The 25193-nt window shown below is 45.1% G+C and overlaps 1 protein-coding gene across 5 annotated transcripts in view; it reads right to left on the bottom strand.

Annotated features, from left to right (window-relative positions):
* Positions 1 to 25193, bottom strand: part of LOC147121925 (uncharacterized) — a 173631-nt gene that overhangs the window by 109740 nt on the left and 38698 nt on the right. For all 5 annotated transcript variants that reach the window (XM_085982470.1, XM_085982472.1, XM_085982474.1 and 2 more), the window contains exon 2: positions 8404 to 8652. In XM_085982470.1, coding sequence (XP_085838596.1) covers positions 8404 to 8652 — 249 coding nt within the window. The remainder of the gene's footprint in view (positions 1 to 8403; positions 8653 to 25193) is intronic.

The following is a 25193-nucleotide window of genomic DNA, read 5'->3' as shown; positions in this document are numbered from 1 at the left end:
CTGGTACGGTGAGGTAAAGTAGGTTGAAAAGTCATTGTTATCTGAACTTATTTCATGAAGAGATGACAGTTGACCAACAGACCAAACCGCTTCCTAAACATGGACTAATCTCTACATAAATGGCCTTTTCCGTTTCGCTTTCCATCACTATTTGTAATACAGCACCATTTATTTCCATGAATCAGTCAAGATTACACACAAATGCATAGGTAAGGAATCTACTGGAAACAAGGAGTAGCTGTCAAATTACTTCTGGTGTTCTTTTATATTAATGATGATGGAATGCATAATGTATCTTCCTATGTTGAGATAAATTACAGACATATAGGAGAAAACTTCAATAGCTAATGCTTTACTTACCCAAAGGGATCTCTTACCACAAGAAAGGCAACATCATTATCAGCAGCATCCCTTAAAATTTCATCAGCATGATCGGTAATGGTTTAAAAGAAAGACTTGCATTTATATAGTGCCTTTCACAACCTCAGGACGTCCCAAAGCACTTTACAGCCAATAAAGTATTTTTGAAGTGTCGTCACTGTTGTAATGTAGGAAACACGGCAGCCAATTTGCGCACAGCAAGCTCCCACAAACAGCAATGTGATAATGACCAGATAATCTGTTTTAGTGATGCTGATTGAGGGATAAATATTGTCCAGGACGCCGGGGAGAACTCCCCTGCTCTTCTTCGAAATAGTGTCATGCGATCTTTTGTGTCCACCTGAGAGCGCAGACTGGGCCTCACTTTAACGTCTCATCTGAAAAAGAGGGCACCTCCGACAGTGCAGCACTCCCTCAGCACTGCACTGGAGTGTCAGCCTAGATTTTTATGCACAAGTCTCTGGAGTGGGACTTGAACCCACAACCTTCTGACTCAGTGCTACCAACTCAAGGCAGAGTTGAAAAGAAAAAGAATGCGGGAAATCAGAAATAATAAGCAGAAAATGTATATCAGGAGGATCAGCATCTTAAAGGCAAAGATAAGTTAATGTTCCAGGTGGAGCCCTATACACATAAATGTGCATACAAGTGATTTAAACTAATAGTAACGGTTGTCGCAATATTTACCTGCCGACGCACTGGGAGTGGGGGGGGAAGGTCCAGTAGCACGCGGGAAACCCGGAAGTAGCTGCAGCGCATCCATCAGTGGCTTTTTCACCCAGCCACAGCATTTCCATCTGACTTCCAGTTTCCCGACCAATTAGCGCAAGTGGGCATGATGCCGGCATGCATGGGTCTGTTTTTTTATTCATTCATGGGATGTGGGCGTCGCTGGCAAGGCCAGCATTTATCGCCCATCCCTAATTGCCCTTGAGAAGGTGGTGGTGAGCCGCCTTCTTGAACCGCAGCTGTCCATGTGGTGAAGGTACTCCCATGGTGCTGCTAGGTAGGGAGTTCCAGGATTTTGACCCACCAACGATGAAGGAATGACGATATATTTCCAAGTCAGAACGGCTATATCAGATAATTTGCAATAACTGTTCTATAGTCGGTGTGCTTTCCATCTTCAGTGAACATTCAAGAACATTGTCACAACAATAACTGAATGGTGAATAATCTCAATACTTTTTAGCTAAATCGTAGGCCTTATTTGGAGGGATACTAATTTCAACAAAATGAATGTGCATGAAAGAAGTACTGTATCCCACAGATTAGCATTCATACCTCAGTAACGGAAAGAAAGAAGAAAGAAGTTGCATTTACATAGCGCCTTTCATGAACTCAGGATGTCCCAAAGTGCTTTACAACCAATGAAGTACTTTGAGATGTAGTCACTGTTGTAATGTAGGAAATGCAGCAGCCAATTTGCACACAGCAAAGTCCCACATACAGCAATGAGATAATGACCAGTTTCTTTTTATTCGTCCACGGATGTGGGCCTCGCTTGCAAGGACAGCATTTATTGCCCATGCTTAATTTCCCTTGAGAAGGTGGTGGTGAGCAGCCACCTTGAACCGCTGCAGTCCTTGTGGTGAAGGTGCTCCCACAGTGCTATTAGGGAGGGAGTTCCAAAATTTTGACCGAGCAACTATGAAGGAATGGCAATAAATTTCCAAGTCAGGATAGTGTGTAACTTGGAGGGGAACTTGCAGGTGGTGGTGTTCCCATGTGCCTGCTGCCCTTGTCCTTCTAGGTAGTAGAGGTCACGGGTTTGTGAGGTGCTGTCGAAGAAGCCTTGGCGAGTTTCTGCAGTGCATCTTGTAGATGGTACACACTGCAGCCACGGTACGCCGGTGTTGGAGGGAGTGAATGTTTTAGGTCGTGGATGAGTGCCAATCAAGCGGGCTGCTTTGTCCTGGATGGTGTCAAACTTCTCGAGTGTTGTTGGAGCTGCACTCATCCAGGCAAGTGGAAAGTATTCCAACACACTCCTGACTTGTGACTTGTAGATAGATGGTGGAAAGGCTTTACGGAGTCAGGAGGTGAGTTACTTACCGCAGAATACCCAGCCTCTGACCTGCTCTTGTAGCCACAGTATTTATGTGGCTGGTCCAGTTGAGTTTCTGGTCAACGGTGGCCCCCAGGATATTGATGGTGGGGGATTCGATGATGGTAATGCCATTGAATGTCATGGGGAGGTGGTTACACTTTCTCTTGTCGGAGATGGTCATTGCCTGGCACTTTTCTGGTGCGAATGTTACTTGCCACTTATCAGCCCAAGACTGAATGTCTTCCAGGTTTTGCTGCCTGCAGGCTCCGACTGTTTCATTATCTGAGGAGTTGCGAATGGAACTGAAGACTGTGCAATCATCAGCGAACATCCCCACTTCTGCTCTTATGATGGAGGAAAGGTCATTGATGAAGCAGCTGGAGATGGCATGTGTAGGACACTGCGCTGAAGAATTCCTACAGTGATGTCCTGGGGCTGAGATGATTGGCCTCCAACAACCACAACTATCACTCGAGCCAGTGGAGCGTTTTCCCCCAATTCCCATTGATTTCAATTTAACTAGGGCTCCTTGATGCCACACTCGGTCAAATACTGCTCTGATGTCCAGCACAGTCACTCTCAGCTCACCTCATTTAAAAGGAACACAGGAAAGATTGCAGTTGAAGGACATGACGTTCCTCCTCATCTTCCTCCTCTGAAGAGGCAATGTGCTCTGTACGTTGCTCCTCCTGCAGCTCCAAACCTTGCCGCTGCGCTTTGTTGTGCAGAGCACAGCAAACCACAATCATTCTGGAGACCCTGGCTGGTCCATATTGAAGGGCACCTCCAGATCTGTCGATGCACCTGAAGCGCATCTTCAGCATCCCGATTGCTTGCTCAATGACACATCTCGGCGTCATATGGCTTTGATTGTAGCGCTCTTGGGCCTCATTGCTTGGGCTCCTCACAGGTATCATCAGCTACATCTTAAGTGGATAGCCCTTGTCTCCGATCAGCCAGCCAGCAAGTCTGTTCGTAGGTGCGAAGAGATCAGGGAGAGTGGACTGGCGCAGGACAAATGCATCATGGCAGCTCCCTGGGAATCTTGCACACACCTGCATAATGATCTTTTTGTGGTTGCAGACGAGTTGCACATAAGAGTGGAAGTTCTTGTGGTTCACAAACATTCCTGGGTGATCTGGGGTTGCTTTGACTGCCACATGTGTACAGTCAATGACGCCCTACACCTGCGGGAAGCCAGCCAAAGCTGAAAACCAGAGTGCACACTCATTCTGTCTGGCTTCATTGGTGGCAAAGTGTACATAATTGCCCGCCCTGGCAAACATGGCATTGGTCACCTGTGTAATGCATTCGTGGGCGACCAACTGCAAAATCCTGCAGATTCCTGGAGGCCTTGCTTTCACTGGCGAGGTCCAGGAAGCCTGGGAAACCCGTGCACCCACAGTGAAAGTTGAAAACCCCCATTAAAAAAGCTGTTATTTACATTTTAACTTCCTCTTAACAGCTTTAAATTGGTAACCTGTCTTTCCCAAGGGGGTTTCTCGCACGCAGCTGAATGCGTTCGAGTGAAATGCGGAAATCGGCGGGTTGGAGTTGGCGTCCCGATACGCTGTCAATTTCAGTGCATTTAACCACCCACCCACTCCCACTCACTCTTAGCTGTTAAAATTCCCCCAGTGTGTCTGAGAGAGACTGTGTGAGTGAGCCAAAGAGTAAGAGCATGAGAGAAAGAATGTAAAAGCAAGTGACTGTAAGAATACGATCCTGAGTGAGAGTGAATGACAGATTTCTTGATAGTATTGGGTATGATCACACATTACTGTCCGGCATTCTGTTAGTTTTGTGATTTATTTGGTCCTCTAATTTGAATTATTGTGTGCATATCATGAAGGCTTATTGTGTGAATGGCCAGCACCATGCCTGTTGCATAAATTATTATTTTTTGACTCTGCTAGAAGAACTGTACGACAACAGGAATTTTGTAGTCTGCTGGGGCTTATTTTTAGCACATGAATCCAGCCCCAAGTTGGTCTCTTTCGGCCACACTTTAGCATGGTCAAGTGCGCATGTAAATTCCCAAATCTCTGCCAATGGCACTCTGAGCATGCTGGTAGGAAGCACAAGAGTGATCTGGGGATATCACTCCCTCCACTTCCTCATGGGGAAGCACCTGGCCTATGCTCAGCATCTCCTCATAGCAGCGTGGCCGAGATGGGGAATTGAGTTGCATTCACAGAGCCCTCCCATTGCATGGCAATGCAACCACCTACTTTTTAATGGTGCAGTAGTGATTGACGTTTTATTTTGGCTCGTTGTTTAAGGACAGGACAGTGTGTCTGGCACATAAGCAAGTTGCAGCATCCTGTATCTCGCTCAAGCTAATTTCACAAAGTGATGGGTTAATTTAAACTTTGCAAAATAAAAGACCCACTTTGCAAAGCAAAACATTGGCACAAAAAGCTTGTGTTAATTCTATTACTGAAACTCCTGTTTCCATAGATGAACACACACTCCTTAATAAGAGAACAATACACGGTTATTTGTAGCTATCGCACACAGCTTGTACAGAAGGTAACCATTTTATCTCACCCTCACAGCTGCTTGGTCACTTCCCTACCGACCTCAGAGACTGGTCCTACATATCTTCAGATTGATGCCAGAAAAATATTTAAAGTGTTTACGGGCTAAAATGAAAGATTACCTTATGGAAAATAATGGAATTCTTGGAACTTATTGTGTGATACTTTTTTCAGCAACTCCTTATCAGTACCATTGGTGAGTCGAAATTGCCAGCTTTCTCCCTGATGAGGCTCTTACAAATTCAAAACAATACTATGTCCTACATATAGCAACTACAGTTTGCAAAAGACGGAAATAGGCAGGCACACATTCAACAATGCAAATGGTGCATTTTGAAAGCTTGCCCTTTAAAATGATTAAAGGCAAATTCCATCAGTATTGTTTGTTCAGCTGCTCATTGCCAATAATACAAGTACCAGCTTCCTAATTAAAACCTTTTTCCTGACATCACATCCTGCCTTTTAAAACATACAAAGTGCAAAAAGAGAGTGAGCATCAACTTTTAAGGTGCGTCACTTGCAGCAATCACATTAGTATATTTTAAGAACTAGCAGTAAATTTGTAAAATGTGCATTTGATTACAGTTCTGTAATCACAACTAAAAATGGACATTATAATACAAAATTATTCCCCTCCTCTATGCTACTAATCAAGAAAGAGGTGCTCAAGATAAACAGGTAGAGATAAATAAAAACAAAAATGCTGAAAATACACAGCAGATCAATCAGCATTTGGAATAAAAAGATAGGTTAATATTGCGGGTGGGACCCTTCATCAGGAGCGTCTGATGAGGAGTCTCACCTGAAATGTAACCTGCGATTCTCTTGTTGATGCTGACTGATCTGCTGTGTCTTTTATTTCAGATTTCCAGCAGTTTTTCCTCTTAACTATAGGTAGATAGCAGGCTATTTTGGCAAGTACGAGGGTGCAAGAAATTAAAGAGCAATAATAGGGAATTTTAATGTGCTATAACTGGATGAAAAAGGAAGCAAGAACTTGCATTTATATAGTGCCTTTTATGTCCTCAGGACATCCCAAAGTGCTTTACAGAAAATGAAGTACCTGTACTTTGGAAGTGCAGTCATTGCAGTCACTGTTGTAATGTAGAAAAATGCGGCACCCAATTTACACACAGCAAGGTCCCACAAATTTTACTGATTGAAGGATAAATATTGGCCAGGACACCAGGACAGCTCCCCTGCTCTTGTTCTAATTGTGTCATGGGATCTTTAACGTCCCCCTGGGAGGGCAGACGGGGGTCTCGGTTTAACGTCTCACGATAAAGATGGTATCTCCAACAATCCAGCACTCCCTCAGTACTGCACTGAAGTGTCAGCTGAGATTACATGTCAAGTCTCTGAAGTGGGACCCAGCCCCACAAGCTTCTGACTCAGAGGCAAGAGTGCTACCACTGAGCCAAGACTGACAAGGATGAATATCTGGAAAGGGAACGAGAGTTCAAAGGATAGATATGATGGAACCCTCTGTGGAACATCATGGTCACTAGGCTGGTGGGAGCACAATTAACATCATGCCAAAGAAGATGGTTGGTACGAGATGAACAGTGTGGGAAGTGAGGTGGAGTGGATACTCTGAAGTTTGACACCTTGGCCTGGAATTTGCGGTCAGTGGCAAAGCAAAGGCATTCGCCGCCGGCCCCGAAGAAAGCTGCCTGGCGAGAAGTTTGCCTTTTTCAACACGTAAGTGATTTAAGTGCAGTATAGTGGGGATTCCCTAGCGCAATCTGCGGTGACATCAACAAGCTGTCTCAGCAGCCAATCACATTGCAGAACTCTCACAGACAGGTAGCGGGAAATGAGAACCTGCTTTTATCCTGACTTTTAAAAAAATGTTACAGAGCAAAACAAAGATTGGGGCTCTCGCACGGTGATAAGGTAGGACCTGAAATATGAACAAACTCAAAAAAAAAAATTTAAGTTTATTAAATATTGTAATTTTTATCATAATGGAGAAATTTGACACTCCACAAAATTAAAATTAGTTTTTCAGGGCCATAGCGTTTGTTTAGCAGTCAACACACTGTTAAAACCCCAGATACACCGAATCCAACAAAGCCTAACTTTTAATGGGGTATTTAACAGCGATATTACTGCGGAAAAGCCAAGGTTTTCGTCAGTTTCACTGATTGCTGGCTATGGGGATAGGTGGGGGGGAGTCCACAGCGCAGCCAGTGTTGGAGCAGTGACCGCAATTTCAGGATTTCCGCCTTTAGATGCGCGTGCACTACATTCTGAAGTTGCGGTCAGTTTCAAAGCGGTAATAACGGCAAATGCTGTTAGTTCGGCGTTATTACCCACTTCACCGTTATTACCCACTGCAAATTCCGGCCCAATTTATCTTCGTGGGGAGAGCAAGGAGAGTCACTCTTCTGCAAGATGAACTGGGTACGGTACACAATAGAGTGTATTATATACGGCTGTGGGTCTAACGGCTTGTTCTCATTCCATGTGTTTGTGATATTCTCTTGCAAGTGGTCTTACTTGTGGGAGGCCTGGCAGTTGCAGTAGTTCAGCTGAGTGGTTCCAAAAACATAACAAGCCAGAAGGGCAAAGTTTGAATGGTTTATGAACACTAGCAACTAGCAACCAACTGTCAGATATCGAATTATTAAAAAATAATACATTTCTTTTAGCTTTCTTATTATTTGAGAGACAAATTGAGTAAGGTAGATCCTGCACACAATGATGGCATAGGATCGGAGGTTATATTGGATCATGTGACTGGGCAGTAAGATACAGTGGAAAAATATAATAGAACAGTTTCTTTGTTAACTGAATATTACCAGCATTTCAGTGACACTTGTCTATATAAGGTTTATAGATGGTTAGTGTTTTCAATATTTCAGACATCTATCTCTGACCACTCATCAGCTGTACTTAAAGGTCATAACTAGACCGTAAAATAAATTGGATTTGGATCAATTGGTCTGGAAATGGTATTACATCATCAAAATGAAGCACATTAAAAGTAGCTGTATGCCTTCATTTGACATTGCTTGAGGTAGAGTTGCTAATATTACAATTGTGCCACCAAAAGCTGTCAGGTCAAATGAGTAATTTGGAGTCGTAGTCCCACGATTTTCTGGGTAGCCATTTTGTAAATGGGTGGCTTGAGAAGGAAGCAGCTGAAGATTCCCGAACACCTGTACCCTGACCTTGATAGGCTCACTGTCACAAATGTCAATGCAACTGACCTGGACACAGAGTGTGGGGTGGGGGTGGGGGCTAGCTGGTCAGGAGGGGGACAGGGCCACTAAAATTCCCCTAACTGAAAATTCTAAAAAAAATAGTACCTGGTGAAGAATAAGAGTACATCAAGTTCATACTTAAAAAAAAAAAATCAACAACTTCATAACTTAAACCTTACTATCGAATTATTTTTCTTAAATTTGTTTGGGTGTTTGTTCATACCAATATAATCTACACCGAGTCTTTTGCAGGACTCCAAACATGCTGCTTTAGTGGTTCCATAGCCATAGTCCCCAGGCCAAAGTTTTGTAGTTATCCACAGGCTCCCCCGATTCACGCCACTTTCTCTGATTGCTTTCTTTAGATGCGATTCACAGCCATATCTTTTTGCAGTGTCAATGTGACGAATGCCACATTCTTTTAGGGCATACACAACTGAAGAATGGGAATAGCCACCCTGATGTGATGTACCTGAAAGAGAAAACAAAACAAAAACAAAAAATAACTGAGTTGGTTTATGACAACTAAGATTTCAAGAATGTTAAAAGTTTAACCAGTTAGTTTCAGGGGATTTAACCACTACAGCTTACACACAACAGACCCAAATCTTTGGTACAAGTCTATGTTTGGTACACTGGTTAAATAGAGCTACTTAAAAGATTGCTCCTCCTTTACTCGTCAACCAACAGCAATAAAACAGATTACCTTTCCACCATTTACAAGGCACAAGTCAGGGGTGTGATGGAATACTCTCTACTAGCCTGGATGAGTGCAGCTCCAACAACTCTCAAGAAGCTCGACACTGTCCAGGACAAAGCAGCCCGCTTGATTGGGACCCCATCCACCACCTTAAACATTCACTCCCTCTACCACCAGCAGACCGCGTGTCTACAGTGTGTACCATCTACAAGATGCATTGCAGCAACTCGCCAAGGCTTCTTCGACAGCACGTCCCAAACCCAAACCTCTACCACCTAGAAGGACAAGGGCAGCAGGCACATGGGAACACCACCACCTGCAAGTTCCCCTCCAAGTCACACACTATCCTGACTTGAAAGTATATCGTCGTTCCTTCATAGTCGCTGGGTCAAAATCCTGGCACTCCCGACCTAACAGCACTGTGGGAGCACCTTCACCACATGGACTGCAGCAGTTCAAGAAGGCGGCTCACCACCGCCTTCTCAAGGGCAATTAGGGATGGGCAATAAATGCTGGCCTTGCCAGTGACGCCCACATCCCGTGAATGAATTTTAAAAAATCTGGTCATTATCTCATTGCTGTTTGTGGGACTTTGCTGCGCGCAATTTGGCTGCTGCGTTTCCTACATTACAACAGTGACTACATCTCAAAGTACTTCCATTTGTTGTAAAGCGCTTTGGGACGTCCTGAGGTCATGAAAGGCACTATGTAAATGCAAGTTCTTTCTTCTTTCTTTCCGTCACTGCGGTATGAATGCTAATCTGTGGGATACTTCTTTCACGACTTTGCACATTCATTTGGTTGAAATTAGTATCCCTCCAAATAAGGCCTACGATTTAGCTAAAAAGTATTGAGATTATTCACCATTCAGTTATTGCTGTGACAATGGGGGAAAAATTTGGTATCGCCCCATTTGGGGCGCCGTTATCAGCCGTGCGCAAAGTTCAGCGCCTGGCACTAATTATCGCCTCTGACAGCAAACTTGGCTTTTATCGCCCCATGTGGTGATTGGAGCACTAAATCAGGCGCTTCACACCTGTCTTAAGGCGCAAACGCCGAGGAGTGAGGCGCTACCACAGAGTTCTGACGAAGCAAGGAAGGGCAAATCAAAATAAACCTGCAAAGTGCTGCTCAGTACTCAAAACTCCTTCACGTAGCGTTGAATCTCTCCAGAAGTTTCTCTTTCTCTCAGAACGCGTGGTGCAAAAATGTCACAGACAAAAAAAGGCAGGAAGCGGTCGCCTTTAAATAGCGCTCCCCTAGTCCCTTTCTGACAGCATAACGCTCCCCTCAACCTGTCGTTGCTAGCGGCAGGCGGTAAGGCAGGGAGCACCACTCAATATCCGGTCTGGGGCGCTAACGGGGCGTTGCGCACTCGACTGCCGTCACAATTTGCCGGTGCAGGAGATCGTGGCGGTAGTGTTTAGCACCGCCACAAAATGTCTAGTTAATTTCGCAAGCGAAACAAACATCGCCACGCCAGACCTCTAGTTGCTTTGTGCCCCAATTGGTGCCCTCTTAAGGCACTAACAGGAGGCGCAAACAACTGAATTTTTCCCCCAATGTTCTTGAATGTTCACTGAAGGCAGAAAGCACACCAACTACAGAACAGTTATTGCAAGTTATCTGACATAGCCATTTCATAACCATCTTCTATACCATACAGTATGGCACTTGGAGGCTTTAACTGTCATGGAAACAGTAGAGATGAATTCTGACAGTGAAATTTCAAAATAGGCAAAATCAAACCTATATAATGAACAATATTTGGAAGTATGATTGAGGATGTATCTCAGGGCTCAGGTGACCGGAGAAATAATTTCAACTTTGCTTTATTGGTTTATGTTGTAACTCAAAGACCTCAAGTAACATATTCACAGTATTGTTTATTCTCCATTTGGCCTCTTTATGAAAAGGATCACTGATTCAGAGACAAAAGCAAAATACTGCGCATGCTGGAAATCTGAAATAAAAACAGAAAATGCTGGAAATACACAGCAGGTCAGGCAGCATCTGTGGAGAGAGAAACAGAGTTAATGTTTCAGGTCGATGACCTTTCGTCAGAAACGTTGTTCTGAGTGTAAAGATACAAATTCTGCTTGTAAACTCTTAAATATTTACATTTGCGTAATAACCAGTAATAAAAATCCCACATTACCATAAAATGCTTACAGTATATATGCCAGGATATTAAAAGCTGAGGATTTTGTTCCTCTCATGTGTCGGAGCAGTGAACGACTGACCGCAACTTCAGGATTTCTGCGTTTAGATGCGCATGCGCTAAATCTTGAAGTTGCGGTCAGTTTCAGAGGGGTAATGACGGCTGACAGTTTGCCATCATTGCCCACCGAAAAATCTGGGCCAATGTTGTAAAAATGCACAGGTTTATTTACATAGAGCTACACAAGATAAATGGAATAACTTTTGTGGGCATCATGTGGTCAGAATGTCATGTGACCAAACCACCTGCAATTACAGTTGGCAACCCTACTCCCATTAGAAAATCCAGCATCATTTCGAATGTCCTTGATGGCTTTGCCTCCACTACTCTGCCTGGAAACTTATTCCCAATGTATTGTTTTAAATTTACTCTTCACTAATTTAAATCCCTTGGTTTTACTCTTTTGGTTTACTTTAAAATAATAAAATAATATTCTGGGTTTAACTTGTCTGTACCATTTAATATTTTAGATTCCTCAATCAGATTACTCTAAATACAGAGACCAACAATTTGGACGCACAGATGACAAAGAAATCCGGGGAAGCACCTGAATTTATTCAGCATTTTCCAGTGTAAGGAAAAATGCTTTCTGCCATTTCCAGTGCAGCTAATTACCAGCAAAACATCTGCCTGACCCTGATCTTGCTGCCATCTCACAAATGTTATGCTCAGCACTACGAGGTTTTAAATTGTTCATCACAATGACCCAATTAATCTCAAACTGTAATATACAAGTATACTGTAATGACATGCTGCAGTGCATGCATTCTAATTAGGTACTAGAGTATGTATAATTTTAAAAACCTGAACCGCCCAACATGTATTTTGATGCATTTTCCTTCTAAAAGCCATGCCAAATAACAAGTATGGTGCAGCTAAATCAACATGACCCTAAAATAAAGGATTTTCCTGTCACTGCTTTTGTTTCAGTGATCTTCACAGTGTCAGCTGATATGCTGTTTTATAAGGTCAGGAGCGTTATGCTATGTAACACACAATGTATTTGTTTTCTGGCAAGGTGCAGCCATGTCCCTTTAACGCCACAAATTATAGTCTTATATTAACATACCTTCAGGTCATTCAGAGTTTAATTGTTGTTTGGTCAGGAAATTTTGCAAATTGGAATGTGCTCGCAAGTCGCGGGCCCCAACTCGGAACTGTACAATATTGCAAAATTGTTTTGCATCTGCAGTCTGAAGTGGGGCATCTGCATTCGTGCCATTTTCATTAAAGATGGACATTGGATGCATCATTCTCATTATGTGCATGTACATGCGCTTTGATGGTCACATTTCTCGACTGGATTCATTGCCTCAATTGGAAAAGTTGTAGTAAAGATGCAAAACGTAACATTACCCGTTGCCGCCCCTACCACAGCCTCCCTGCCACTGAAACCCTTATACATGCCTTAAATCACCTCCTAACTCAACTGACTAATGCTTAAGCAAAAGCAAAATACTGTGGATGCTGGAAATCTGAAATAAAAACAGAAAATGCTGGAAATACTCAGCAGGTCAGGCAGCATCTGTAGAGAGAGAAACAGAGTTAACGTTTCAGGTAGATGACCCTTCGTTAGAACTGGAAAAAGTTGGAAATGTAACAGGTTTTTAAGCAAGTGTAGGGGCAGGGAGAGGGGGGAGGGGAGGAAAGAACAAAAGGGAAGGATGGAAGGCAGGTGAGATTAAGAGATAAAAGGGATGATGGTGCAAGGCAAAAGGAGATGGTAATGGGACACTAATGTTTTCCTTGTTGACCTCCCATTCTTCACCCTCCAAAAACTCCCAACTTGTGCAAACTCTGCTGGATGCCCCACACTAAGCCTGCTTGTCCATTACAACTGCTGTCATTGACCTGCACTGGCTCCATATCCCCCCAGTAGATTTAATTCAAAATCCTCGTCCTCATCTATAAATCCGTCCACGGCCATGCCACCCTGGTCTCTTGCGATCTCCTTTATTCCTATATCCTGTCCTGAAAGTGCTGTTCTTCTGATTCTGGTCTTTTGTGTATCCTTTCTTCCCTTCATTCCACCAATGGTAGCAGAGCTTTCTTCAGCCTTAATCCTACTCTTTGTAACTCCCTCCTGAAGCCTCTCCGCCTCTCTCTCTCTCTCTCTTCACTTTTAAAAACGTCCTCAAAACCCATCTCTAAAGAAGTTTTTGGCCACCCGTCCAAATCTATTTCTGGCTCAGCATCTATTTTCATTACACCTATTTGTGAAGCGCCGTCACCCTTTATTTTTACATTAAAATCGCTATATAAATGCAAGTTCAAACTAGGTTCTATTCTAGATTCATAAAATGATCAACAATATTCAGTTCTCATAACTCCTTTGCTACAATATAAAGTGGTTTAAGTTAGCATGATATAGGAGGATGCAACATTTTTTAACTCTGGTTACACAATTGGACTGCAAGAATGGAATGCCTTTGCAGACAACACAGTGATGTGTTTGTTGGGACAATTAATGAATGCGCTTTTAATGCAGTCAAATTTATAAAAGGCATTGTGGAACACACACAGGCGAAAGCCTTTGCGAATTTGCTGCCAGCTCACGAATCGTCCCTTTTCAGCTGATTCTTTCCCACCGTTGTCTAGAACATTTCCCATTACCAAACAAATTGTTTTCAGATGCTGTGTTCCACACAGCTTCCTTAGAAACCATTTTTTTATATAAAGAATTGTGGCTTTCCTCAATAGAAAACTCCAGCTGTGAAAATGCTGCATTTCTGGCATATATTATACCCCATTAATAAGGTTCAACAAACCTTTTCTCTCTGAAATAATGTCTTGTGACTGAACCCTAACTGTTACGGGATGCAAATGTGGCGCAAAGTATTTTTTTAAAGTTCTGTCGACACTTTATTATTGCAAATGTTGAAGGATATCTACTGTCACATTAAATCCATCAAAATAAGAGGAATAGCAGAGCAGATAACATGGCATTTATGTCTGATGAATATTACTGTTAAACACCACTACACATAGTACAATCTGTTACACCATGTAAATAACCTAACATTTCCATTAGGCCAATGTGAATAATTAATTTTGATGTTAATAATCCAGCAGGCGCTTATGAAAGATACAGAGCTCAAGGATTACGGTACTAGTAAAGGGAGTTCCGCAACATATTTTTAAACATTGCTTCAAGAATTGAACTTATGTCTGATGAAATGCAAAATAAACACAAATTAATCTCTTGCAACTGTTGAATTCATGATAAGCATTTTACATCTCTTCAATTAAGAAGCTAATTTTTTTTTAAATGTTAAAATATCTTCTATCACAGAGGGGTTTAATGACAATCTCCCAATTATTTATACACTATATACAATTTTAAGAACTGGTTGTCTCAAATGGGCCCTGGAGTACAGTACAGTGATATTTGTCGGTCACACAAACAAAGTTGGACCTACAAACTGTTCTTTATTTCAGAAGTTGCTTTGTTTAAAAGATTGCTCTAAGTATCACACAGGAGGAGTATCGAACAAAAGCCTTTCCAACTCACTGATAGAAACCAGAGGTCAGTGCGGCTGTGACCAATTCAAAATGGAACGAAAAGAATGCAAAGCTTTTCAAAGTGCTTCACAATATTCACTTCAAGAACAAAGGGGCTTTCACACTGGCTCTGAGCCTAGTTCTGTTGCTATTTTTTTCCACAAAATCTAGCCTCTAAAAACAGCAGGATAGAAAACCCCTAACAGATACGATTGAAGTATTCAGTAAAATACTGTTAACAAAGCAATAAAAAGTTCTCCAAGAGAACTGGCAACTATAGAAATTCTGCCTAGGACACAGGCAGTTGTTGAATGAAGGCTACTTATAATGAGCTTTTGAACCACCCTGTCCTGAGGAAGATCTGAAATAAAGTAGGAGAAACAACTCGAGCATGCAATGGAAATCATTAAATGTTCCGTTTCATCCAAACAGTGAAGGATGGTTTTCACAATTTGATTCCTCCATATCATTTAGCAAATAATTGTTCCCTGAAGCTTATGAGAAAATGAACACATTGAGTGGGAGTTTCCAAGGGCAAGTGATAAAATTGCTCCTGTTCATTTTCACCATTTGCATGAAAATAAAACTTAATATGGCAATGTCTGCTATCTGGACTTTATACAATGTGGCCTTTTTCTTGATCACAACAGAAGAATAGTAGCCAGCCAATCTGTCATTTTGGCAGATTTTTCTCCCTTTTCTACTTTTCTCCCATCCTATTTGGAAGGCAGTGACTCATGCTGGGGTACAATTCCATGGACACCAGCAATCCTCTGGTAATGTACTTCACCCAAGTCTCCATTCTTTACGCGTGAGCTTCGACAGTGAGTGTAAGTAGGTTATTCAACTAGGGGGTTTATTACAGACAAGCCTGATTGTTCCTTAAGTCATGTTCAGGCATCTGTTTCAAGCAGTTGGTCACTGGATAGGGATAGAAATCGAAGCAGGAGCTCTGGCTGATTTTTTTCCCCTCCCTCACTCGGGGTCGACGAATTGCAGCACCCATACTGCCACCCTGGCTGGAATCAACTAACTGCACAGTCTAGGGATTGCACCTGGGATCTTCTAAACCGTCTGATCAGTACCATGAAGACCATCACAGAAACTGTGTTCTCAGCGTTTTAAAACAACTTTGTAAATCTTTCATGATGCCAGGAGGTAGACACAATGAAAAATTTATTGCTGATTTCTCGTTATCACCCAAGTACAAGCTGTAGTACCACTGGTGCAAAAGCCCTGTCTATTATTTACCCAAGAACTTTAGGTATGAAACAATAGAAAACATTCAAATAGAATAATTTTATTTGTATTGAGAAACCTAGGTGAAGGACACCACCAAGGTTCAAAACAGCAGAAGATAAGGCAAGGAGAATTAGCAATTGAGGACATCAAGCTTTAGTTTTAAAAGCCTGAGGATTGTAGCAGAAAGGAATATAGAGAGGTGAGGAATGTCAGCATTGCCGTTGTAGGCGACAAAAAGATTGGGGACTGGATTTTGCCATTGGTGGCAGGTTGGGGGCGGGTCAGGTGGTCAGCAGGTCCCGCTTCCACCTCTGATGTCAGACGGGATAATTTAGCGATTTTGCCCTAACTGGGCAATTGATTCCCAGCGTGTGTGCACCCCTGGCCCAATGATTTTTTTGACCCTGAAACTCCTCTCTGTTGACGTCATTTATGCAGCTACATTTAAGGGCTCCAAGTTAATTTTCAGCCTTAGAACTTTTATTTGGTATTCTTCTAACGGTTTTGTCCTGTTGAAATGTCTAGTTCAAGGTCCAAGGCCGCACCCCGGTTTGATGATGACTCCCTCCATGCTCTGGTGGAGGGAGCCAGAGCTCAAAAGGAGGTGCTGTTTCCTTCCTCTGGGGGGAAAAAACCTCCCCAGCAGACGAAAGCTGTGTGGCTGCAAGTGGCACAGGAGGTCAGTTCGAGATCAATGTGCAGCACACCCTGGCTGCAGTGCCGAAAGAGGTTGAATGACCTTGTCCGCACAGGAAAAGTGAGTATAACATCACTATTACCCTCAATCTGCTCCCCTTCGCCTCTCATCACCAGCACTCTGCACTGTCAACCTCCTCCTCCACATCCCACTTTACCCTTACATGCCTTGCACCCTTAACCATCCCTCTCTCTCTATGTACACAGGTAAGAAGTCACACAACACCAGGTTATAGTCCAACAGTTTTCTTTGAAATCACAAGCTTTCGGAGCGCTGCTCCTTCGTCAGGTGAAGTGGAGAGATGCATAAAGACACAGCTTATATAGTCAGAGAATAATACCAGATGATTACAGGTAATCTTTCTAACTGCCATTTATCACACCTCGGCAGAGAGATAATCACAATGTGAATGGTGTCCAAACAGGTCAGTCAGGAAAACATTACATCAAAGAACAATGAGGTGGGGTCACAAGGGGTCAAATGTTGCAGATGCTGGGGTCTGTATGAAAAACAAAAAACAGACAAACAAACATTTTTTTTTGCTGGAAATCACAGCAGGTCCGGCCGCATCTGTGTCGAGAGAACAAGCCAACGACGACTCAAGTCTGGATGACCCTACGTCCGGTGGGGTTACATGTAACGTGACATGAACCCAAGATCCCGGTTGAGGCCGTCCTCATGAGTGCGGAACTTGGCTATCAGTTTCTGCTCTACGATTTTGCGTTGTCGTGTGTCTCAAAGGCCGCCTTGGAGAATGCTTACCCGAAGATCGGAGGCTGAATATCCTTGACTGCTGAAGTGTTCCCCGACTGGGAGGGAACACTCCTGCCTGGCGATTGTTGCGCGGTGACCGTTCATCCGTTGTCGCAGTGTCTGCATGGTCTCGCCGATGTACCATGCTCCGGGGCATCCTTTCCTGCAACGTATGAGGTAGACAACTGCCTCCCAAAGATACACAAAGCCAACACACCCGGACATCCTATCGTATCAGGCAACGGAACCCTGTGTGAGAACCTTTCTGGATACGTCGAGGGCATCCTGAAACCCATCGTACAGGGAACCCCCAGCTTCTGTCGCGACACTACACACTTCTTACAGAAACTCAGCACCCACGGACCAGTTGAACCAGGAACACTCCTCGCCATGATGGACGTCTCGGCACTCTACACCAGTATCCCCCACGATGACGGCATTGCTGCGACAGCCTCAGCACTCAACACCAACAACAGTCAATCTCCAGACGCCATCCTACAACTCATCCGTTTCATCCATGACCACAATGTCTTCACCTTCGACAACCAGTTCTTTACCCAAACACACGGAACAGCCATGGGGACCAAATTCGCACCCCAATACGCCAACATCTTCATGCACAAGTTCGAGCAAGACTTCTTCGCTGCACAGGACCTCCAACCAACGCTATACACCAGATACATCGATGACATTTTCTTCCTATGGACCCACGGCGAAGAATCACTGAAAAGACTACACGATAACAGCAACAAGTTCCATCCCACCATCAAACTCACCATGGACTACTCCTCAGAATCGGTTTCATTCTTGGACACACGCATCTCCATCAAAGACGGACACCTCAGCACTTCACTCTACCGCAAGCCCATGGACAACCTCAGGATGCTCCACTTCTCCAGCTGCCACCCTAACCACGTTAAAGAAGCCATCCCCTATGGACAAGCCCTGCGAATACACAGGATCTGCTCAGATGAGGAGGAACGCGATGGACACCTACAGATGCTGAAAGACGCCCTCGTAAGAACGGGATATGACGCTCGACTCGTCGATCGACTGTTCCGACGGGCCACAGCAAAAAATCGCATAGACCTCCTCAGAAGACAAACACGGGACACAACCAACAGAGTACCCTTCGTCGTCCAGTACTTCCCCGGAGCGGAGAAACCACGCCATGTTCTTCGCAGCCTTCAACATGTCATCGATGACAATGAACACCTCGCTAAGGCCATCCCCACGCCTCCACTACTCGCCTTCAAACAGCCGCCTAACCTCAAACAGACCATCGTTCGCAGCAAATTACCCAGCTTTCAGGAGAACAGCGACCACGACACGGCAACCTCTGCAAGACATGCCAGATCATCAACACAGATACCATCATCACACGTGAGGACACCACCCACCAGGTACATGGTACATACTCATGTGACTCGGCCAACGTTGTCTACCTCATACGTTGCAGGAAAGGATGCCCCGGAGTATGGTACATCGGCGAGACCATGCAGACACTGCGACAACGGATGAACGGACACCGCGCAACAATCGCCAGGCAGGAGTGTTCCCTCCCAGTCGGGGAACACTTCAGCAGTCAAGGACATTCAGCCTCCGATCTTCGGGTAAGCATTCTCCAAGGCGGCCTTCGAGACACACGACAATGCAAAATCGTAGAGCAGAAACTGATAGCCAAGTTCCGCACTCATGAGGACGGCCTCAACCGGGATCTTGGGTTCATGTCACGCTACATGTAACCCCACCTGACGTAGGGTCATCCAGACTCGAGTCGTCGTTGGCTTGTTCTCTCTACACGGATGCGGCCGGACCTGCTGTGATTTCCAGCAAAAAAAAAGTTTGTCTGTTTTTTGTTTTTCATACAGACCCCAGCATCTGCAACATTTGACCCCTTGTGACCCCACCTCATTGTTCTTTGATGTAATGTTTTCCTGACTGACCTGTTTGGACACCATTCACACCTTTGATTGCTGTGATTATCTCTCTGCCGAGGTGTGATAAATGGCAGTTAGAAAGATTACCTGTAATCATCTGGCATTATTCTTTGACTATATAAGCTGTGTCTTTATGCATCTCTCCACTTCACCTGACGAAGGAGCAACGCTCCAAAAGCTTGTGATTTCAAATAAAACTGTTGGACTATAACCTGGTGTTGTGTGACTTCTTACATTTGTCCACCCCAGTCCAACACCAGCATCTCCACACCATGGCTTCTATGTACACAATCACTTAACTATTTGACTATGCTGCCCTCACACTCCCTATCACTCTGATGCTATGACAACAACTAACAACACACAGGGAGGGCCCTTGGTCTTGGGACCTCACTCCATCTTTGTGTCCTTCTCATCATCTATGCAATGGATTCTCTACACTCACTCCATCATTCTCACTCAAACTCTACTTTTGTCCCTCATTGCAGGAAAAGAGAACCCACAATAAGAGGGAAAGGGCGAAGACAGGAGGAGGGCCATCCTCAATAGCCCAGCTCACCAGCGTTGAGGAGGCGGCCCTAGAGATCGTGGAAGCCGAGGAGGATGTGCAAGTAGGGGACGGACAGACGGGCGCATCAGAGCAAGTTGGTGACAGAATAGTTTTGCATCGCTCTCATTTACATTGCATGAGTGACTGATATGGCTTCTGATGCTGAAACAGATTGACTTATGATCATCTGCACAATTCAATGTGCATGCAACGTTTATATCACATGTCTAACTCATTCCTTTACTCCCCCACAGGACCATCGACAGCCCCCCTTCCCCACTGTCCAAGAGGAAGAGCCTGAGCCAGAAGACTCCTCAGAGGAACCTGCAACTTCTGAGGGCGCAGCGTCAGCAGAATTAAGCGCACCCAGCACCAGCGCAGACACTCACACCTCGGTGGGACCTTCGGGAGCTAGAGTAGTGTTGTCACCTGGTGTATCACAGCTCACAAGTGAGCATCAGCAGATGGTGGTGACAAAGACAGCAGTGGAGAGTCCTCGTCGGAGGCCGCAGGGTGCTCCCAGCTCGGCTCAGCTGCATGTCGACCCTGTACCTCCAGGTCCATCCAGAAGGAGAGCGGTGCTGGAACTCCAGGAACAGGTGCAGGAGTCTCTGGCAGGTTTTGTCTCCAGGGTCACTGCGAGTGTGGAGAGGATGGAGGAGTCCATCGCAAACATGAGCAGAGCCTTTGTGGAGGCATTGGCGCATGAACGCATCACCACGGAAAGGATGGCAACCTCCGTGGAAACGATGGCTACGGTAGAGGAGAGGATGGTTACGGCCATGGAGGAGCTAAGTCACCAGAGTGTTGAAAACATGGCGATTGTTCAGAATAGACTGACATCTCTGGAGGAGCGATGGGCAGCTATTGAGCAGAGAAACCAGAGCTTCATGGAAGTCCTCTGGAGAAGGACTGCCAGTGCAGATACGGGTCCTCATGGCCCCCTGAAGTGCAGCAAGGTGCTGTCAAGCCACTTGCTAGCTCTGAAGTGGGGCTGATCCATGAGAGGGATGTTGGTGGCAGACAACAAGGAAGTGGGGGCTCCTCTCCAAGCACTTACACTCCCATGCCACTGCGAAGCCCTCGGTCAGAGCCCCACCAGAGTCTTCACTCAATTGAGATGGGCGTCTCATCCCCTGCACAGCCGCAGGAGGAGCAGACTGTTGGCAAGCCCTCATAAGCTTGCAACCCCAGAGGATGCCCGCCAAAGGTGTCGAGGCAGGAGCAGCATAAAAGTGAGCAAGGGGCCTCCACATTTACTGAAGCCACAGGGGAAGCACCACGTAGGAGCACGCGTAAGAGGAAGATAAAGCACAAGTAGTCACAAGGGTAGTCACTTGGGTGTTCTGTTGTGGTTAATTGTTAAATGCCATCCTTTAGTCTAGGTAATAAAATGAAGTGACGGCAAACTGTTGAAGTCTGGGCTCTGTAATTTCGCTAATGGAAGTTCCACATTGAGGGCTCAGGACGACTTGGATTTGTCATCATGGTGGCCAGAGTGATAGGAAGCCGCAGGTTCTTGTCCATTGTCTATGGTGTGGTAAGAAGGTGCGAGCCAAATGTGTTTGATTGGGCTACCTAAGCAAATCTGGCCAAGATGAGTGCATCCCTTGCATCTCGGGGCAGCAATGTGCTCGCGTGCTGCTGCCGCTGATTGATGCGCCTCCGCAAGATCTTCGTTCTCGCCCTCCTCCTCCTCCACCTCATCCTCATCTTTGGAGGCTATGCGCTGAGCCACTTGTCCCTCAGGTAGCTGCAAGCCACGATACTGTGCCATGTTGTGAAGTGCACAGCAGGCCATGACGATTCTGGAGACCCTAGCTACTGAGTACTGCATGGCTCCACCTGCTCTATCAAGGCATCTGAATCACATCTTCAGCAAGCCGATGGTTTGCTCGATAATGGATCTGGTCGAAATGTGGCTGGAGTTGTAGCGCTCCTCAGCTTCGTTGGATGGCCTTCTGAACGGCGTCATTAGCCACATCTTCAGGGGATAGCCCTTATCCCCAAGTAACCATCCGCAAAGTTGGTTTGGCGGACTGAAGAGCAGAGGCACACTAGACTGCCGCAGGATGAACGAATCATGCGAACTGCCAGAGTACTTGGTGCAAACATGCAAAATTTCCTTTTTGTTGTTACACACCAGCTGCACATTGAGGGAGTGGAAGCTCTTGCGGTTGACAAAAAGAGCTGGATTGTGATGGGGTGCCTTAAGGGCCACATGGCCTACGACTCCCTGCACCCTTGGCAAGCTTGCCATATTTGCAAATCCAACCGCACGTGCGGTTATACTTGCTTGATCCTTGGAGAAGTTTATGTAATTGTGCGCCTTGTTAAAGAAGGCATCGGTAACCTGCGTGATGCAAGTGTGTGCGGCCGACTGGGAGATGCCGCTGATGTCTGCTGTTGATCCCTGGAATGAGCCTGAAGCAAAAAAGTTGAGTGCGGTGGTGACTTTTACGGCCACTGGTAAGGGGTGTCCACGCGATCCTCTGGGCTCCAGGTCTTGGTGCAGCATTGCGCAGATGTCACCCACTACCTCTCGCGAAAGTCTCAGCCTCCTTTGGCACTGCTGCTCAGTCATGTTGAGGTAACTCATCCTCTGTCTGTAAACCCTGTTTTGGGGGTATCTCCTGTGGCGACGTGCGTCCCTGCGCTGGCGCCTTCTGGCCTGTGCAGTTTCAGGTGGGTGAGGAGCAGGTTGGTGCTCCTATTGTTGCTGCTGCTGTTGGTGCTGCTGTTGTTCTGGGTTCTGCTGCTGCTGCGGCTGGTCTTCATCTGAATCTGAGGTCCAGGAGGAAAGGAAATAAATGGTTCCCATGCTGCTGGTATATACCTCAGTTGAGGAAGCGCTCAGTCAATGTGGGGAGAGGGTTTTCCCAGGAGGTCACAGTGGAGATGGATCTCAGCTTCACCACTTCCAAGATCAGTAGACCTGCAAAAAGTTCTCCAAGGCCTGAAAAAACAAAGTTCTGCCACCTGCAACTGATCCTTGTTTAAAACTCCATTTTTATGGTGGAGCTGCAGCTGGTAGGAAGCCAGCCACTTGTGAACCCGACAGGATTAGCTGGCGTGGTTCAAGAGAGACGTGCAGCACGCTGGAAATGTGGCAAACTTTGAAAGGCCTCTCAAAATGGGATTATAGAGGTCGTTAAGTAGCAGTTAAGTGCCTTAAGGACCTATCTCGCCACTTGGAGGCGGGACCGAAACAGAGTCTGCAAGCCCGCATTTGGAAAAGTTGTGCGGAGGCGGGTTGACGGCGGGATTGGAACCCGCCGCCATTTTTTTTTTACAAATTTCCCACCTGACCTGCCTTCAAACCCGCTTCCTCAGGGCTGGCAAAATCCAGCCCAGAGTGTGGGAGACAGTTCAAAGATTTCAACAAAGTGCGGCTGTAAGGAAGAATAGGGTCCAGAATGCTATGTTGCAATTTAAGATGAACCAGAGATGAAATTTCAGGACCAGCACTGGCTACAGTAGTAACCATCAAATAGAGCAAGAGAATAAAGGTTGCGACAGAGAGGATGGAGGCTAGATCTACAAGACCCTTGTCTTGTATTCTGTCCAGGAATGCAAGAGTTGTGTGAGAAGGACCTCCTCAGATATCAGAGCAGTATTCAAGTCTTGAGTGGGCTTGGGCTTCAAGGATGAAAAGAAAGAAAAGATGTGTTTGGCATGAAGGAGGAACTTAAGCTTCTTGGAGGCAGCTTCGGTACTCGAGGAGATGCAGGAATTCCATTTGAGATCAGAAGCCAAAGTATGACAAAGGATGAAGACCAACAAGTTATTTTTTAAAAAAACAAGGCAAGAGGTGGTAGGTGCTGAATGAACTTTAAGTGACATGAAAAAGCAATGTTTTGAAGAAGTGCTAGCTATGTAGTTAGGTGCAGGGAAGAAGAAAGAGAGAGAAGAGAGCACAAGTCATGTTTTTCCTCATGGTGTCAAATAATTTTAAACAAAAAGCAACCAAATTGAAGACTTTGATTACCATCGCCTGTGATTAATTACAGCTATACTAACAGTATGTAAGGAACTTAAGGCAGCAAAATTGTTCTGCTTCACCCCACTTTCCAATATCTATTACTCATCCCCAAGCTCATTGCTCTGCTCCCACCTATTCACTTCCTAAAGTGGCCACTGCCCACCTTCACGCTGCTAACTGCCCATCACCACCCAATACCCTCTCAGCTATCTCATTACTGTCCCTCAATACTTACTGTTCACTGCCACCTAAAGTTGTTCATTTGCCCTAGCTACCAACCTGAATTCTCACCACTCAATACTCCTCGACCCCAAGTACTCACTATATTAATAACCCCCAAACACACTCTACCTCAACTACTCACCAGCCCTCCACTATTCACTACACTACCCTATGTACCAACTACTTTCCTCCCCAATACTGATTATTCTCCCTAACCTACTCACTACCTCCCAACAATTACTCACTTCCCCAGCTCTCTTATCTGCTCCCATATCCCCTCCCAACTAATCCAACGCCCTTCTCCCAAACAATGTATCTACTCCCTTAGAAAATACAATGCTCTCTAACTTCCTCCCATGATCTATAACCTACACCCTGCGGAATTCACTTATCTGTAATATATCAAAAACAGTACAATAGCACTCAGTTCCTATCAGTAAGAATTCTTGTCACTCTTCACATTTTTTGATTGGCTGAAATAAAAAAATAAAATCTTAATTAACTATCCTGTAAATATGTAAAAAAAGACATGCATTTACAACATCAACAATTTGCATTTATAGAGCGTCTTTAACGTAGTAAAACATCCCAAGGTGCTTCACAGGAGTGTCATCAAACAAAATTTGACACCGAGCCACATAAGGAGATATTAGGGCAGATGACCAAAAGCTTGGTCAAAGTTGTAGGTTTTAAGGAATGTCTTAAAGGAGGAGAGAGAGGTAGAGAGGCGGAGAGGTTTAGGGAGGAAATTCCAGAGCTTAGGGCCTAGGCAGCTGACGGCACGGCCGCCAATGGTGAAGCGATTAAAATTGGGGATTTGCAAGAGGCCAGAATTGGAGGAGTGCAGAGGGGGCTGGAGGAGGTTACAGAGATAGGGAGGGGTGAGGACATGGAGGGATTTGAAAACAAGGATGAGAATTTTTCAATCGAGGCATTGCCGGACTGGGAGCCAGTGTAGGTCAGCGAGCACAGGGGTGATGGGTGAACGGGACTTGGTGGGAGTTAGGACACGGGCAACAGAGTTTTGAATAACCTCCCTCAAGTTCCAACACGCCCCTTGCTGATCTCCTATCCTTCACCTTCCATAAATCCAAATTGTACAGAGGTCTGGGGCATGGATCCATATCTACACTAAATCCCATTCACCCATCACCCCATTCTCGCTGACCTACATTGGCTCCCTGTCCCCCAATATATTGAATTTT

This window comes from Somniosus microcephalus, chromosome 3 (assembly GCF_052327205.1).
Source record: "Somniosus microcephalus isolate GS21.2 chromosome 3, FLI_Smic_1.0, whole genome shotgun sequence".
Lineage (NCBI taxonomy): Eukaryota > Metazoa > Chordata > Chondrichthyes > Squaliformes > Somniosidae > Somniosus > Somniosus microcephalus.
The sequence above is the reverse complement of the archived record's forward strand: the minus strand, read 5'-3'. Positions and strand labels throughout refer to the sequence as shown.